Here is a 19,188-nt window from a genome sequence, read left to right on the forward strand (position 1 = left end):
CCTAAAGCTTGAACTTCAATATGCTAGGAAAATGAATTTTTGTATCAAGAAAAAGGAAATAAATTCAAAAACTATTACCCTGTGGTTAAGAAAAATAAAAATTATTAGAAATTAAGTTATTGTTAGGGCAGCTAGAATAAAAAAACCTTCAGTTTTGAAGTAGCTATAAAGAGTGGGTCTTTGGCTTCTTAGAATCGTAGAGTCAAAGAACATTAACCTGGATGAGGCTTTAGACCTTAATCCAACCTCCTCATTTTTCATGTGGGAGGAAACTGAGGCTAGGAGAACTGCAGTGATTTGCCTTCAGATGTAACAGTGATCTGGCTGAGACCTGTCTTGTGTCACTGCCTTGCTTAAATCCCTCAGTACTGCTTCAGAAGCCCAAAGGAGGAAGTCCAGACCCCTGCGTCTGCACTTTTCATCATCTAGGCCTTGTTTGCCCTTTTGGCTTCTGCTTCGTGTGTCCGCCTTTCTACTCTATCCTCAGGCATACCGTTGAAAGCTTTCATTCTGGTCACCTGTTCACTCACCCTCATTCTCTGCACACAATGCCCTTGCGCATTCAACTTCCTTCCCACTCAAGCTGACTTAATTGTATATAGCTTTAAGATGCAACTGTTTTCTCCAAGAAGCCTTTACTGGCCCCTCAAGGCTGGGTTAGGTGCCCCTCTTCAGAGTCTTACCATTGTCTGTCCTTACGTAGAGCTGATCTCATTCACTGTATTTCAGTAGTAAATAACATTTGCAAATGGCTTCACTATCTCTTATGGCCAAAGTGAGGGATAGTGTGGGAATTATTGCACCATGTAATAAGTGGATACAAGAGCCCTGATAGACACGACTTAACTAATGTTGGCTTCAGAATTTCTGTATAGGTGGAGCTTATGGGGACAAATTGATTGGAAGGGGTAGGAATAAGACCCAAAGCTGTCTTTGTATAGCACTTTACATAAAATTCAGAAAATATCTTTGTCCATATCAAAGAAACGGGGAAGGGGATCAAGATGGAGACACGAAGGGTTGCTAAAATATCGGTGATCCCAAGTCAGGATCTAGCTCAACTTCTGTCTCCTTCATGGGTTCTTTCCTCTGCCCACAAAAGGCTGAAAGTACATTCTCTACCCTGCCTGTCTCTCTGGGCTGTTTTTTACTTCTTATGCACCTACCCCTCCTTGCTTGTACAATATTGTATTGTACATGAGTGTACGTCTGTATTCTGATTTTTTTAAAGCTTCCAAAACCCTTACTATAGTGTCTGATACAGAATAATTACATAGTAAATAACTATTGAATATTGAATGAATGATTGAATTAGGTCAGTACTTCTCAGTCTTGATATTATTTTAAAATCACCTGTAGAACATTTAGGAAATACTAATTCTGAAATCTCAGAAATTCTGATTTCATTGACCTGGGAGGGAACAGACATTCCCTTTTCCCTGTTTTTTGTTGTAGTTTTAAGCTTCTCAGGGTTGAGAACTCTGTTATTAGGTTCTTTGTTTAAACAATGATTCTCAAAGTAAGGACTCCTGGACCCAGCAGCACCAGCATCTCCCAGCAACTTGTTTGAAATGTGAATTCTTGGACTCCACCCCAAAGCTAAGGAATGAAAAACTCTGAGGGAAGGCCTCAGCAGTCTGGGTTTTCAAGCTCTCCAGATGATCCTGATGCATGCTAGAGTTTGAGAACTACTGATCTAAGATGAAAGAAATGTTTTCCTATAAATAAAATACCAACTATGAGAAACAAAATTCATTTTATAATCATCCCAAAAGGTTGTGCCAATTTAAAGCACCACTCTAAATAAATAAGAGTACGTCACGAGCACAACGGAATTGTACTTGTGGAACTAAGTATTACAGCATTTTGTAACTTTTTTAGTATTTATTTTTGTATGAAATGCTCTCCACTGAAGGAACTAATTTTCATAATAATCTTACAAAATAGATTAGATTTTTCCTGCTAATCTAGGCAGGAAAAGTACATGAAAAATCCAACATTGGGTAAGGAAGCCTCAGATCAAGGATATGTTGCCATAATTTCTTCTCTTAGAGAAAAGCCTGTCTACTTTTTTTTTTTTTTTTTACAGTAACATTTTCTCGTTCTGTTGTGCTGTTTGACTATGTGCCACTTGATAGCTGTGTCTATTCCTATGGAAACTAAGTTAGTGGATGGAGCCAAGGCTTGGAGCAGGCATTGGGGAGAAATATTAAAAGAGTTCAGCCACAGAGCAAGTAAAGATGTTGCCTTGCCTTCAGTCAAATCCTCTCTGAGAGCCAGAATCTGTTGCAAGCCAGAGAGATGTTCTTGGCTGATGTATTGTCTAGCTGCTCTGCCAGATGGATGAACATCTTAAACTTGAAAAACAACAAATAGAGCTCCTATTCTGTCTTTGAAGTGCCATTCTTAGCCTTTGCAAGTCAAATAGCTTTAGAAAAAAGGTTTTTGAAGATTTGCTTAAGATGGCAGGTTAGTGATGTGGTTACCATCATAGTTGTTGAGTAATTAGAAATTTTAGCTATAAAACTCAGTATTTAGGCTTGACAATCTGAAATTTAAGGAAAGAGGGAGAATGTCTGTGGAAAGCAGTGCAGATTTAATTTCATTTCCATAGCTCAGCAAATTCATGTCATTCAAAACTTAGTTTTTGTAACTGTTTGCTTTCCTATAAAGATTCACGTTAAATAAAAGACCAAGAAACCAAAGTACAATGAGTGCCTCAATCAATTGAGACAAGAAAATGATCTAAGCAGACAAGGATAGTGGGGAAAGGCCCCTCTCCTTCCGGTCCACCTATCATCTATATTTGATATGGTTGTAGTAGCTCATGGTCTGGGTAAAAGAACAATACTAGATTGCATCGTACTGAGCTATTTATGTGGATATTGAAATTGTGTTTATGTTTCAGTTAGGATGTAGAGTTTCATTTTTCCAGTTTTATGTACTTTAATTTATGCCAGAAATTGCTGTCTGTGGACAAAACAGTTGAAGCAGCTGTTAATATAGATGATTCATAAACGTATATCTTGAATCCAGCCATCTCCTCCAATCTTCAGATCCATATATATTCCTTTTTTTTTTTTGGCTAGACGTCTCTATATAGATTACCCTCAGATGCCCCAAACTTCACATGTTAAAAAAACAAAACTCACAACCTTCATCCCTAACCCTATTTTTCCTTCCATCTTTTCAGTTGTTGACACCACTGTCCATCTAGTACTCATTCAGGAGTCCTCTTATATGTTTCACTAATGTGTCCTCTTATTTCCGTATAGCTCTCAATATTTCTATTCTGGATTGCTATGGTAACCCCTTAACTGGTCTCACTGCCAAAGATTTGTTCCCCTCAAATCAATGCTTCACACAGCCTCCAGGGTATTTTCTAGAAACACAAATCCGCTCATGTTATTTGCTTCCTCAAGTCTCTGTTGACTCCCCATTGCCTATATGATAAATTTTAGATTTTTTATCATGCTATATTAGACTTTTCATTTTCTAGTCCCTGCCCACCTCTCTACTCATATGTTTCACTTCTTACACTTCATTTCATATCATAATACTGTAGAATTATTTTCAGGGCCTGAGATTTTATTTTACCCTACATACCAGCTAAGAAGTTAGTCTGTTACTGTTTCATGGGTGCCGACAACAGACACAAGACTCCAGGGTCTGAGACAAAGAAGTTTCTTATTCACTGCATAGCAAAAGCATCAGTACCTATATGTTTACATTGGTTTCCCTCGCCTCCAAGAGCCATGGGGGAGCTGCAGAAGGCCCAGATGGATGCTGTACACACAGTAGGTTTCCATCACAGCTGAGGAACATTGAACTTCAGGAATCCGTCGTTGTTATAGTAAGCAGTAAGTAAGCCCTGAGGAAGACATGACCTCATCCCTCAAGTTGATTGCTGCAAACATAACCCTGAGAAGTTCTCCAAGTCAAGAGTGGTCAAGACTGCATTTTTGGCATAAGAACATGCAGGGATGTTTAGGGCCCATGGTAAATTGCCTCTCCCAACAATCCATCACTTAGCCCTACCTGTTCTTGACATGAGCATGCCATTCTATCAGCAGCTTTGATGAATCTGATCAACAGAGGCTGGGAACAAATCTGTTTAATGTGTGTCGTACAACATGTAATTAATAGGACTCCCAGCAGCAGGATGAGAACAACCTGCAGTATTGACTCATGCAAGGGAGTTTGACTGACCTGCTGGTCTTTGAAGTCATTGTCAATAATTAAGGAGGCACTAGATGGGCTAAAAAGCAACCCCCACACCCAATGGAGGAATATTTCATGTCCCACTCTCCTCCACATACAAACATATAACCTGAAAAGGTATGAGTCACTTTAGCTCAGATTTGTTGTTAAACTTGGATCACCAGTACACTGATTTGGCTAAGCCACATGGGCAGTATCATCAAGTAGTTACAGCTTCGATCGTCACACATGGCATAACCCAAGGCTTCTCATGCATCAGGAGAAGCATCTGAATTTGTATCCATTTGGTTAAAATAAGGTTGTGCCAGTCCCTATGTTTCTACGTGTATGAGGAGATCCCCATTCAGGAGCTGCCCTTGGTGGCATCAAGCCCAGCAGGAGTTCAGGACCATCCATGTCCACATGAATTTTTCTGCTTCGTAGCACATGGATGAGGATGTGCTCCAAACCCAGAAGCAGATCAGACTGCTAGCCTCAGCTGCTGTTTGGTTCAGGCAGCAAACAATATCTTTGTTTTTCCAGGATGCAGTACTGGATCCAGAGGACAAAGAGAGTATTAATTTCCTCTCCCATCCTGTGCTTCCTAAGGTCTCAGGTGTTCCGTTCCCAGGTGCTGAAGTCGATGCTTTCCCTCCTCGGCCACAAAATCAGCATGTCACATCCCAATAACTATAACTCTTCACCTTTTCTCCAATCAGCCCCTACTTGCACCCATTCCTCTTATCTAGAAAGTAGGTGCCTATGGGACAAATTTGTAGACACCCATTATATCCCCCACCTTGGCCCACATGGGCCGCTGTAGGAGGACTTGGTGAGCAGTATACTCAATCAGGTGGTGATTCTGGGAATTTATAATCTAGGACTATGTCAATCAAGCAAACAAGTCCAGGTGGCTGAACCAGAATGGAATTTGAATCTCTAAGCCCTCTTTTGGCTGGGCTGCCAGCCAGAGGGTGTACCAACCAGGCCAGCCTGGGGTTGTTCTTAGGGGAAAGAAAGAAGCATCATAACCAGGAATGGGCAGGACAGAATCCCAAATTTTCAAAATAGTGATATATAATCCTCTACTCCTTTTTTCCTCATTGTTTCCCAGGAGGCTTCCAAGAGGAGACGAATTTTTTCTGGGGGTAGCCACGTTTGGCAACCAAACTGCCTCTTTTAGATGTGTAGACAGGAAGAGGTAACTGAGATCAGAAATCTTTTTGAGCTTATTTTTGAGGAGGCCAGGCCAGCTCTCGACAATTTCAAATTCCTGAGGATGATAGGGAGCATAGAATGTCCATAGAATACCTTAACTATTGGCCCATTGTTGGATGGTCTTTGTGACAAAAGGCACATCATAGTCAGACTATGACAGTTAGATGGCCTGGAAACCCCAAAGTATGAAACAGTTTACTTTCAAGGGCCTCAGTGCTGTGGCTGGTATAGGCTAATCAAACTGTAACAGCAGCACTGTAACCTGGAAAATGTCTGCAGTGGGGAGGCATGAGGTGGTCCTGAGAAAGGGTGGTCAGGAGTCCCTGCCAGGGATGAGCAGGGGCAATGCCCTGTTAATGTGGCTCCTATGTCACAAGAAAAACAAGCCAACTTAGAATAATACACAAGTCTGGTATGCAGTGGTAGCTTCTACATCAAACACCTTTTGTTTTGTGCCCAGTCTATGATGATGGATTCATTGCCATGTTTAGTGAAGTGATGGATCCAGGTGGCAAATGGCCAATGAGCTGGGCAGTGCAGGCTTATTCAGCAACCTGACTCCAGTCGGTCTTATAAGAGAACAGGCCACAACTGTGGGCATCTACATGAGTGACCCAGACTGTTCAATTGGCAACCACAAATTGTTTCCATGGTTTGTAGCCCCAAAGAGGGGTGGTTTTAATCTTCCATTTATAGTCTTCCAAGTGGCAGACTGGATGACTAGAGCATTGGCAACAGCCTAAGAGTTAGTAAAAACATGCTGCATCCTTAGGAGTATTGTCTAAGGTAAGGATGATGGCTTTCATTTCAGCTGGGCTGACTTGCCCTTTCCATAGTCAGTCTCCCAGAGTTGTCATTGAGGTTGGACTGCCTCCTCAATGTGGTTGGACCACCTCCCAGCAGACACCATCAGGTTTTAACTTAGCCATATCATCAGTAAACCAGGCCGAGGCATTCAGGGGAACCTCGGTGCATCAAGTGCACTATTAAGCCAGCAGCTTTGCTTCAGACAGTGGCCATCTCTATACGCAATGCTTTGTCCTCATTGCCAGACAAACCAGGCTACAGCCAGGATCAGGCATATAGCACAGTTGGCTCTGTGCTATTAGGCAAGGCTTTAAATTCACTTTCACTTTTAAGCAGCTGCTCACTCATCAACCAACTAAACTTCTAATGTTTTCAGTCCACCCAAAGTTCTGTGTCAAATATCAAGGTCCTCATTGCTCTCACAATTTATTTCCACTTGGGAGATTCCTTGCGTCAGCAGCCACAACACACTACCTTTCAGCTTGCTGCCCCATTGTCATGCTAACATTCTTTCCTCTGCCTGCCCAGAGGAAGGAAGCAAAGACCAAGACACCATTTGGGCAGCTTGTTTTAATCCTCCTCCTCACTATTCAGACTCGCTACAGGTAGGACAGTGGGGTCCGTTACCTCCCCTACCTTGCCCGCCACTTGGAGGTGATCTCAGGAAATCTTCTCATCACTGAACCTGACCTGAAGGGCCCTTGTCCTTACTCTTCAAGACAACTATGTCTCTGGCAGCATCCCTCCACATTGCCTCTACTGTCAGATCTTGGATTTAGTTTTACCCTTCTTTTTTCTTTTTTATGTTCTAACTTAAATCGACCATGGGTACTGGCAGAAGACATAAGACTATCATCAGAGACAAAAAAAGCTTTATTACTAATGGCATAACAGATAGCATGAGCACTTGCATGTTTGTATCAGTTTCCCTTGCCCCCAAGACCCGTGGGGGCAGTGCAGAGGACCCAGATGGACACTGAACACTCAGTGGGTTTACATGACATCTGAGGAATGCTGAATTTGGGGAATCGCCAGACTTTAGTATGCAGTAAGCAAGCCTACTCTTTGTCTGATATCCTGGAGGACATTAATGTCCCTCAAGATTGCTCGCTGCAAACCCAACTCTGAGAAGTGGTCCCGTTAAAGAGGAGTCAAGGCTTTGCATTGTTGGCATACTCAGTAAGTACATGCAGGGACACTCAGGGCCAATGCAGAGTGCCTCTCCCAACACTATTGTGGCATTTCCAAGACTCATTTGTGTCTGCAACCATTACAGAAAAGTGTGAGATTACTGATATTTGTGACCTATATACTTCCTAGGGATAGTGATTTCTTTTTAAAAAATTAATATAGCAAATGTCTTGAGAGTTTATAAATATATAGTTATATATATATCATTAGAATTAATAACAAATCATTTTTCTATTATTTCCATTTCAATTTGAAATAATGTATCTTTTGGTATATAATATGATTAGGATTTAGAATGAAATATGGCAGAATGCCTGCCTTACATTTGTTTGTGCTATTATATATATAGTTGTAACATTTCCAGGACAAAATTATACACAAACCTATAAATGAACAAAAAATGTAGTGAACATTTGTATATAAAGTGAAAAATTGTTTTCTCTCCAAATACAATGAGAGTAAATAGAGTGCTGAGAACAAGAATGCAAAGAGGTTAATCGGGAAACATGTTAGTTCCAAGGTATTGGTTTTGGGAAAATATCTGGGCTCTTCGGTGTTGCGGTGGGGAAAAGGGCTGCTACAGGCAATGTTAGCCAAGTCTTGAGCACTGGAGTCTGTTAAAGTAATTGTTTCAACTGAGGAGGAGGCAAATAGCAAAGGCTTCCAGAAGCCAGATATAGAAAATATGGTAGCCATTTGGGAAGAAACGCAGAGGCAGGGATCCAAGATATTTTGCAGATTAGATTAGTTGCCAGTTGTCTAGAATTTAATGATTAAGGCACTTACCGGTGACAGACAGCAGTCTTATAGAATATGATTTCAGATACTTCTGGTTCAGGAAGATGCTCCCTTTTTTCTTGCTAAGTGAGTGAAAAGTGGTCATATTCACACTAAAGCCAAGAAAATGCTTAGAATTTGGGGCTATTCTTTGCCTTAATATGAGGCTATAGCTTTAGAGGAAGCTGTTTGCCTAGAGAAGTGATGGGAGCAGGACAAAGATCAAGTCTCAGGACCAGGAAGCTGCCCACTAGCTCAGTGACAATAACTTTGATATCTCTAATATCACTGGAGATAGGGCTCCAAAAGATCATTGTAAGAACAGATTCTTATAATGAACTAGGAGCTGGGTGTTAGGAGCTATAAGGGAGAGCAAAGAGAAAAAAAGAAAAACAAAACAAATGAAAAACAACAGCAAACAGTCTTCTTTTTAAAATGAGCCTGCAAACAAAAATTCCAAAATATATGAAGAAACCTAATGCTAAGAAAGCTAACAATATCATCATTCAGATCATGAATTCATTCTTAGCAGAAGAGCATAAACAAAGCAAAAAGACAAGCCACACAAAGAGAGAAGATATGTGCAAAACCAGCCAAGAATTAGTATCTAGAATATGTAAATAACTCCTACAGATTAGTAAGAAAAAGACAAATAGCTAAATTGGGAAATGAGTAAACAACACAAAAAGGCTATTCACTGAAGAAGAAACAAATAACCAATAAACATATAAAAACATTCTCCCTCATTCAGGAAAATAAAAATTAAATCTATGGTGAAACACAATGGTATATCCATTATATTCGCAAGTCTGACAGAACCAAGTGTGGCAAGGTTGTGGGGAAACAAGAATTCCCATATATTACTGGTGGGAATATAAATTGGAGTAGCTACTTGAGAGAGCAATTTCAACCCAGCAGTTTTAGAAATTCTTACAGATTTACTAGGAGATATGTACAAGACAATTCATTACAATATTGTTTATAATAGTGAAAAATGAGAAACATGCTAAATATTCCTCTAGAGAAGAATAAAATAAATACAATATATTATTTTTGTATCACAAAATACTCCAGTGAAAATGTATGAGCCAAAGCAACTTGGATAAATCTCAAAAATATTGCTTTACTATGTAGCTTATGGATACATTTATTTGTAAAAAATAAAAGTATTAAAACATTCATTGGAATGATGAACGCCAAATTCAGGATAGTGGTCTCTAAAGCGGGAGAGAAGGTAGTGGATTTGGGCAAGGGCACAAGGGAGCATTAACCATATCTGTTATGTTTTGTTTCTTAAAAGTAGAAAATCTAAAGCAAAATATCAAGGTATTTCACTCAGAATTTCTGTATCATTATTATTAAGATTAAATGACTATATCCTTTTTCTAAAAAGAAGTTCATCTTAGAGAACTGGACAGACAAAAATATAAGGTTAAAGTGACATTTGGGGCTGATTTTGTTTCCCAGATTCATTGCAAGTGCTATTCTCCGGATCAGAGAACTTTTCCAATCTCTTTTATCCTTTTAGATATTATATTTATTTTCATGCATTTGGGGAAAATCGAAATCATAACCATTTATGTTATAGACAAAAGAAGCTCTTGGTGTTACTAATTACAAGAAGATTAAGATAAGGATTATGACTACCTAGCAGAAAAAAGAAAACAAAACAGCACCTTATTCAATGTTTTGAGACATTAGGAAATGTGTTCACATTTCAGTGGTACAATAGACCTTATCTTGTCAGAGTAATGTCCTTTTAGTGACTAAATCAGCACCTTTCTGTAACTTCAGCTCACCTACCGTCAGAGTTTTCTTAAGAATATATGCTCTATTGATCTATTATTTCCTTCTCTCTTATACTATTTCCTACCCAGTCAGAAATTATAAAAGCAGCTCCCAAAACAGTCTTCACCTCAGGATCAAGTTTTGTGGGGCCCTATGATATGGTACTAAATGATTAACTTCCAAATCCTCCCAAAAGTATTTGCGTTATAAGAATGAACCTGAACACGTAAGTCCTAATTTCAAACAATATTGAGGAAATGTTTGGACACTTTGTTTTTTTATTGAGGGGACTTTACGGGAAGCAAAGTAACCTTTAACCTGGGTCCCCAGGGTCATACAACCTTCAGAGGGTTAAAATTAGCTTGCTGCCTCAAACTAGTGTCTGCCCCTTTTCCACAGACACTCTAAATATTCTCCTGATTTTAGCTCTTAGAGTTCTCTATTCCCTCTGCTCATTCCCAGAATTGAGTTTACATACACTGGGCATTTAATAAATGCTTGTTCATGAGACTAAGGAAGTTGACCTTGGTCCAAATGGATTGTATTGCTTCTAGTCCCAGCAGTTGTGCATAATATCTGATGTATCTCTGTCCTTTGGAATAGGAGAAGCTGGCCTGATGATATAGCTGACCTTTCCCCGGGGTAAATTCCTATTGGATATGCTCTTGTTGGTCTTATATCATCATTATCTGTAGGTAGAGTATAGATGTCTTTCTAAATCTAAAAAAAAAATCAGAAAAACCATTATTTTTAACATTTCAACTATTTTTACTTTTATCTGTCCCTAACCTTGGTTCTCTTCTTAATCACTATCTGAACTATGTACAGTACGTACAGTCAAATCTTTCTATCTACTTGCCTTCTATCGTGGGCCGTTCTTGGTTCCACCCCACCATCTATGTTTTGTTGCCTCCTCCACACTGGAAAACTGCTCATAATAAGATTAGCAAACATTTACTGAGAGTTTGCTTTGTGCTCTAAGTACCTTACAAAGATTATCTTCATCATTTCATATGGACAATAATCTCAGGGACTACCATTATCCCTATTTACAGATGAGGAAATAGAGGCACAGGCAGATACTTTATTTAATCTGTAAAAATTTTCCATGATACTTCTGTGAGGAGCAAAGATGAGATCTTGAAATCTACATCAGAGAGCTTTGTAATAAGTAAAGCTTAGTGCACACATTTTACTACTGCCTGCTTCGTAACAAGGCTAAATGAATGCTTGTGGAATGAATGAATGAATATCATTACTGAGATGTACCACGTTTTGTGTAGGTAGAATCCCCAGAATAATGTAAAATGTAAGTATGCCAAGCACTGTGTCGGTAAGTCAGTAGTCACCGTCCCCTCCAAGATAGTCTAGTTTCCTTCTTCTCCTTCCCTTTTCCTCTAAATTTCACAATCAAAATCATCATCTGATTGAATATCTTTAAAAGGTCATGATGAATTATTCTGTAATATTTGAAATGTTATGCTCAGAAAGGTAAAATTTTATTTTTTGATATGAAGTATCACATAGATTTGTTTTTCCTAGGCATTTTTTGTTTTTTTTCAAAGAAAAAATGGCAAGAGATTTAGAGCAGGGTGCCCTCTTGAGGAAATTTTAGCACCTTCCTTCTCAAAAGCTGGCATTGGGTGAAATAAGTCTGGATATATGATGTATACTATGAATGAAGCTCAGAGAATTGAAACATTAAAAATAAGAGTAACAAAATAACACATATTTGAGAATTAAGAGTCTTAACTGTTGTGATCTAATATAGCACCTGTAAATAAGAATTTTAAAATAAGAACAAAACCTCTAGAAGATATTTCATTTCCTCTTATTCACTCAGTCCTTCAAGTAATATTTATTAAGCACCTATTTTGTGCCAGAAACTATGCTGAGCACAATGGTCAATAAAACATAGTCTCTGCCTTCACGATGCTTACAGCTTGCGAGGGAGATCACAGTGAAGGGAAATAAGCGAATATATATGTGACTGCAAACTGAGAAAAGTGCTATGAAGGAAATGAAAGGGCGCTAGAATAAAGAATAACCAAGTAAGTTCTACTTAGGGTGGTCAAGGAAAGCCTCTCTGAGAGGAACTAGTTGAGCTGCATCAGTTAGTTTTTTAGTCCATTCCAAGTGGGCCCATCTAATATAGACAGCCATATGGACCGTTTTCCTAGCCTCTTCTTTCTTATCTCTGCCCCAACCCTTGAGCTGAGTTGAATCCTGTCCGTGCCCCTGCGGGCAAGCAGGCAAGTCTTATTCATCCCTCTGCACCTCTTTATTGATCTAGCTAGTCCCCTTTGCCTTAGAACCTCACATTCTTCACAGTGAGGGGCCTGCTTGAGTTAACAAATGTCTTCCTTACTAATAGCGTTAGCCCCTCATGTTAGAACAGCAATGCATTATGATGCTAAAAGACCACATTTCCAGCAAGGTTAAGGATGTAGACGATCTCAGAAGATGAAAAGGCTAGATAACTCTGTCTCTAAGCTTTGAATAGAGACAGTAAATAAGCATGAAGTAGGCAGAGAACTTGATCATGCAGTTTGGTCGTATTGACTTTGAAATATCTGTGATACCAAGCATCTTGAAGGCTCCAACTAGAATTGGAAATATGGAACTAGATCTCAAGAAAGAGCTCCAAAGACCTATTTTTCGAGAGTTTTGTTTGGTTTCAAAGCTCCCATGTTACACAACTGTACTATAGCGTTGGCCTGTATTGCTCTAGCCCCTGTTGCTAAACTTCTTTCTCCAGATGGGTTGATTCTACCAGATGGGAGGGTTTAACTGATGTGGAGAGCATTGCCTGCCACTGGATGGCCTACAGTGACTTCTGGGTTGGTGTTTAGGTGACCATATGAGTCTAGGACTCAAACTTTGAACAATCTTAGTTGTGTCTGTAAATAGCTCTCTTCAAGAAGACTAAGCACCTCCTCCTCGTGAACCAGATGACTATGAACAAAAGGTTTAACCCCTTTGAATCTCACTTCTCTCACCTGTAAATTGGGGTCAAAAATCTCTGTTTATTTCACAGAGTTATTATATTTTGAATATAAATAATATGTGCTGTATTGGTCAGAATGTACTGAAACTAATATACTCATTGCTGCTACTAGATAGCAATTTGGAAAATACACCAAAAACCTTAAAATGTACAAACTCCTTTGACCCAGTAAATTGGTTCCTGATAATTTATTCTTATGAAAAAATTAAGAAAAAAAAACTATGTGAAAAATGATGTGGGGCCGGCCCCGTGGCTTAGCGGTTAAGTACACGCGCTCCACTACTGACGGCCCGGGTTTGGATCCTGGGCGTGCACCAACGCACCGCTTGTCAGGCCATGCTGAGGCGGCGTCCCACATACAGCAGCTAGAAGGATGTGCAACTATGACATACAACTATCTACTGGGGCTTTGGGGAGAAAAAGGGAAAAAAAAAAGGAGGAGGATTGGCAATAGATGTTAGCTCAGGGCCGGTCTTCCTCGGCAAACAAAAAAAAAGAAAAAAGAAAAATGATGTACACTGTAGCATTTTCTATAAAAGAAAATATTGGAAACAATAATAAAATTGTTAAATGAAATACATTGCTTTAACACAGCGAAATACTGACCAATCACTGTGTAAACTATATGCATATAGAAAGGGATTGGAAGGAAACATGAAAAAATACAACAATTGATAGAGTAGTGGAATTATAAGTATTTTTCCTTTTATTAATTTAGCTGCATGTTATTACTCTGGCAGAATAATTAAAATACTTAAAACATTTTAAAATTAAAAAAATTCTTTTGCCCCATACTAAATTTCTTCCTACTGTCTCTTGTTTTTTATTTAGGGAAATTATCGTTTCATGAAACTCTTACTGACACGCAGAGCAAACTGGATGCAGAAGGATCTGGAAGAGATGACTCCTCTGCACTTGACCACCCGGCACAAGAGCCCGAAGTGTTTGGCGCTTCTGCTGAAGTTTATGGCACCAGGAGAAGTGGACACACAGGATAAAAACAAGGTAACGGACTGTCAAAATTGAAGGCAAATAAGAGCAGAAAGAAAATGCTTCCTTTTAGGATGTGAAACCTCAAAGAAGAAGACCTAAATTGCCACTCATATGCATGGTAGAACAATTTCAACTCTCCATACACCCTAGTAGAGTCTTTCACTTAGATTCCACCATTTTATCCTCCTAGCAACCAGGTGTGGTAGGTAGTATCATCTCCTTTTTACAGATGGGGAAACTGAAGCTCAGGAAGATTAAAATTCTGCCCAAGATCCAAGTGGCAGGACTAGAATTCAATGCAGACCTAACTCCAAAACCCAGTATTTGACCGCTGGTCCTGATACAGGTGGTTACTGTAAGTTGCTATAGGTGGTTAGACTTGTGGTGGCCAGATGCCCGGGGTAATGTACGAAGCACATAGTGGTTTAATGGCTTGGGGTTTAGCATCAGAATTCTTCAGTTTTAATCTAGAAGTCAACACTTACTTGTTCTGTGTCCTTGGGCAAATTTCTTAACTCCTCTATGCCTCAATTTTCTCTTATATGAAAAGGGGATAATAGGGCTGTTGAAGATAAAATGAGATAAAGCATATAAATAGTGTTTAGCACAATGCCCAGCGCATAGGATGCTCTCAATCAATCTTAGCTCTCAAATTGTTAGTAGTAGTTTCATTTGGGCTCTAACATTTCGTCTGGCATTTGTTGCTAGGATCTGTGATCTTCCCTGCTCTTGATTTTAGCATATTATATACACACTCGTCATTGTTTTGATGGACGCTCTGATCATTCTTTACAGGAAAAAAATATAGTGTTTAGTTAGACAAGTGCAATAATCCTCTTCCTTTCCGCCAGGCACTTAATCATAGAGTATTGCTAACTCCAACGCTCCCACATAATTAAAACTCTTATGATTAAATCCACTGGGTTTATATCCCGTAATCCTTTCACTCTCCTAGTGTTCTTCATGTAGTTTTCAGATTTTGTTTAATAGTCACTCACATAACCCAGAGTTCTGAAATCACCTTTAACTTTATTTTACAACTATTGTGAACTAATATTATTCCTAACTCACAGCATTTATAGTGCTAATATTTCACTGAAAAAAGTACTTTGATCAATCCACAAAGACCTATTAACAATTTAAGAAGCTACAAATGTCTTTGGGCTTTATAATGTCTTCCCCAGTACATTCTATGAACTTCCTGCTGTCTTCCAGGATCTATATATTCTTCTATATAGATCCAAAACCACAATGAGATAGCACTTCACACCCATTAGGATGGCTTTTATCACAAAAACAAAAAATAACAAGTGTTGGTGAGGATGTGGAGAAATTCGAACCCTTGCACACAGCTGATGGTAGTGTAAAATTGTGCAGCCAGTGTGGAAAACAGTATGGTGATTCCTCAAAAAATTAAACATAGAACTGCTATATGATCCAGTAATTCTACTTCTGGTTATACACCCAGAAGAATTGAAATCAGGAACATGAAGAGATATTTGTACATCCATGTTCATAGCATCATTATTCACAGTAGCCAAAAGATGGAAACAACCCAGATGTCCATTAATGGACAGCTGGATAAACAGAATGCAGTGTATACATACAATGGAATATTATTCAGCCTTAAAAAGGAATGAAATGCTGACACATGCTACAACAAGGATAAACTCTGAAGAAATTATGCTAAGTGAAATACGTCAGACAGAAAAGGACAAATATTGTGTGATTCCACTTATGAGGAACAGAGTAATCAGATTCATAGAGACAGAAAGCAGAATGGTGGTTGCCAAGGGGCTGGGAGGAGATGGGAATTGGGAGTTATTAAATGGGTCTGGAGTTTCAGTTTGAGAAGAAGAAAAAGTTCTGGGGATGAATGATAGTGATGGTTGCACAATAATGTGAATGTACTTAATGCTGCTAAACTGTACACTTAAAAACAGTTAAAATGGTAAATTTTATATGTACATTTTACCACAGTATAAAAAAAAAAAGAATTACTAGAAAAGTGAAAAACAAAGATGTAGAAAATACAACCCTAAACTTGTTACTGTTAGATTCAACAGACATGACATTACATTTCAGTAAATATATTCAGAACAAACAAAACATATGGGAAAAAAAGAATTATAGAAACTGTACATGTTGTTTATTGAAAATGTAGTTATAGGCAATTAATTGCTATTATATTTGTAACTTTTTTGAGGTTGTTCTGCAGTTATTACTAAACAAAAAGTAATGAGTTAAATAGTGACTCTTCGTATTAAATGCCCGTAGGTACACTTTGAATGAATACCACATGTCAATGTGGTATTTTAAACATGTATGTCAATGTTTAAAATTTTTAATGTGACAAATGAGCTTGGTTCCTGCTGTTAGATGATCTAATTCTAGATTGTATTGCTGACAGTGCTACTTGCAAGGGATAATGTATATCTAAACAGTTTCTATGTGTTTCCCTAATAACTCTCCTAATAGGGAAATCAGTCTTACTGATTGATAAGAATAGCAGAGAAAGATTTTAAAGCAACATCAATAACTTCAGAATGTTCATTTTTAACTTTTATCTAGAATAAAGCAAGTGTTGCTATATTTTCAAAATGTAGCTTAACATCAGTAACTAAGTCTAACAATTTATCCTGTAAAATTATAGTTAAATTTAAATTTATCCTTTGATGTAAGAAATGCATTCAGATCCATGATTTCCTATGCATGGAGCTTCTTTTTGATAGATATTAAAATTCAAAACATTCTATCAAATTCGTAAAGTACTTGTTGCAATATCAAGATCATCACTTACTTGCTGATAATTATTCATAAATTATTGGGCTGCTTTTCTCTTTCTCAGCATTATCATTTATTAGTACTTGATGACCTAAATGCCTGCCATGGTTAAGAGGTCAGGTTCTGCTTGAAAACACCAATTTGTAAAGGTACATGCACCCATGTGTTCATTGCAGCGTTATTCACAATAGCCAAGACTTGGAAGCAACCTAAGTGCCCATCAAGGGATGAATGGATAAAGAAGCTGTGGTATATGTACACAATGGAATACTACTCAGCCATAAGAAATGATGAAATCCAGCCATTTGTGACATCATGGATGGACATTGAGGGTGTAATGCAAAGCGAAATAAGTCAGAGGGAGAAAGTCAAATACCGCATGATTTCCTTCATTAAGTAGTAGATAATAACAACAATAAACAAACACATAGGGACAGAGATTGGATTAGTGGTTACCAGAGGGGAAGGGGGGAGGGAGGAGGGTGAAAGGGATAATTCAGTACATGTGTGTAGTGATGGGTTGTAATTAGTATTTTGGTGGTGAACATGATGTAATCTATGCAGAAATAGAAGTACAATGATGTACACCTGAAATTTTTACAATGTTATAAACCAATGTTACTGCAATAAACAAAAAATTAAAAAAAAAAAAAAGAAAAAGAGGTCAGGTTCTGGAGTCATGCTGCCTGGGTTAAAATCTCAATTTGGCCACTTACTACCTATGTGTCATTGAGCAGATTACGTATCCTCCTTGTACTCAGTTTCCTCATCAATCACGTGCAAATTCAAGAGAACATATCTCTCAGAGTTGTCATGACAACTACATGAGATAAAATATATAAAACTCTTACAACAGTGCCTGTCACACCCTAAAAGCTTGGGAAAAGTATGCTGTTGTGTTGTTACTGTTACTGTTGTTATTGTTGTTGTTGTTTTGAGAATCTCTCAATCTTGCAGCAAACAGCTCTGCATTGGAGTGCCTACTACAATAACCCCGAGCACGTGAAGCTGCTTATCAAGCATGATTCCAACATCGGGATTCCTGATGTCGAAGGCAAGATCCCACTTCACTGGGCAGCCAACCACAAAGATCCGAGCGCCGTTCATACAGTGCGATGCATTCTGGTGAGTACAATGTGCTGCTGGACCTGGATGGCCTTTCCAAAAAAAATGTTCCTTATGAAATATTCAGTATTTTTGAAAGCATATATATGAAACACAAGCAAATTATGAAGCAAAAGAATACAACAGACATGTGAACCCTGAACCCATCTCCAAGAAATAGAACATTTTAATACTGCTATTTAAGACCACATAGAAGTTTCCAATGTGCCAATTTCCAAATGCATTCTCTCCCCCTGCCGTGCTCACTCTGTTCTCCATCAACTACTTTCCTGAATTTATATTTATCATTCCTTGACTTTGTTTCATACTTGTTTTTATTAAATATTGAATAGATATAAGTGGATATTTGTAAATTACATGTACGATACAAAGAATAAGGAAACGACAAATACGTGCTCATCACTGAGTTTAAGAAAAAGTACTGTACCATTACCTTTGAAGTCCTCTGGGTACCTCCCACTACCATTGTATTCTCCCCTTTTTCAGAGGCAACCACTGTCCTCAATTTGGGGTTTATCATTCCATTGATTTTCATTATAGTTTTGCCATATATATTCATATCCCTATACAATATATTGTTTAGTTTTTAATGTTTTTAAATTTTATATACCTGGAATCATGTTGTATGTATTCTTTTGCAACATGCTTTTCTTGCTCCACATTATGCTGGTAATTTCATCTATATTGCTGTGTGTAGCCGTAAATATATTAATTTTTACTGCTATATAGTATTCCATTTTATTAATAAACCAGACATTGTTCATTCTGTTATTGACAGACATTTGGAACTGCTTCTAGTTTTTTGCTATTTACAAATAGTGCTGCTTTGAATTTTTTTTTACCATATCTAAGGTATATATTTAACTAGTTTTTGCAGGTATATAGAAATGCAATTGATATTTTTGTTCATTGATTATATATCTAACCAACTTACTATCCTTTCTTATTAATTTTGAGTATTTATCAGTAGATTCTTTGAGGCTTTCTAATCATTCCTTTCCAAATTCCAACTTACATGCTATGGTGGTCTAATATTTAGTCCTATTTGCTTGTAGCACACAAATTAGACTTCAAAAGATATTATTTTGTATATACAATGATTTTTTCCATTTGCATGTTAACTAATTTCTTTGCTCTGTGCTTCTTGAATCTCAAATTTTCCTTCTAGAGTTATCTTACTTCCTGAAATATAATTCTTAGAACTTCCTATAGTGTACATCTATTGATGGTAAACTCTTTCTGTTTTTAATTAAGAATGTCTGCATTTCTGCCTTACTCTTGAATATATAGTTTTCCTG

The 19,188-nt window shown here is 38.0% G+C and overlaps 1 protein-coding gene across 3 annotated transcripts in view; it reads left to right on the plus strand.

Annotated features, from left to right (window-relative positions):
• The window catches only part of INVS (inversin), a 141,226-nt gene that overhangs the window by 55,724 nt on the left and 66,314 nt on the right, over positions 1 to 19,188 (plus strand). For all 3 annotated transcript variants that reach the window (XM_058523651.1, XM_058523649.1, XM_058523652.1), the window contains exons 4-5: positions 13,820 to 13,993; positions 17,723 to 17,890. In XM_058523651.1, the coding sequence (XP_058379634.1) occupies positions 13,820 to 13,993; positions 17,723 to 17,890 (342 nt within the window). The remainder of the gene's footprint in view (positions 1 to 13,819; positions 13,994 to 17,722; positions 17,891 to 19,188) is intronic.

Source organism: Diceros bicornis, chromosome 28, assembly GCF_020826845.1.
Source record: "Diceros bicornis minor isolate mBicDic1 chromosome 28, mDicBic1.mat.cur, whole genome shotgun sequence".
NCBI lineage: Eukaryota > Metazoa > Chordata > Mammalia > Perissodactyla > Rhinocerotidae > Diceros > Diceros bicornis.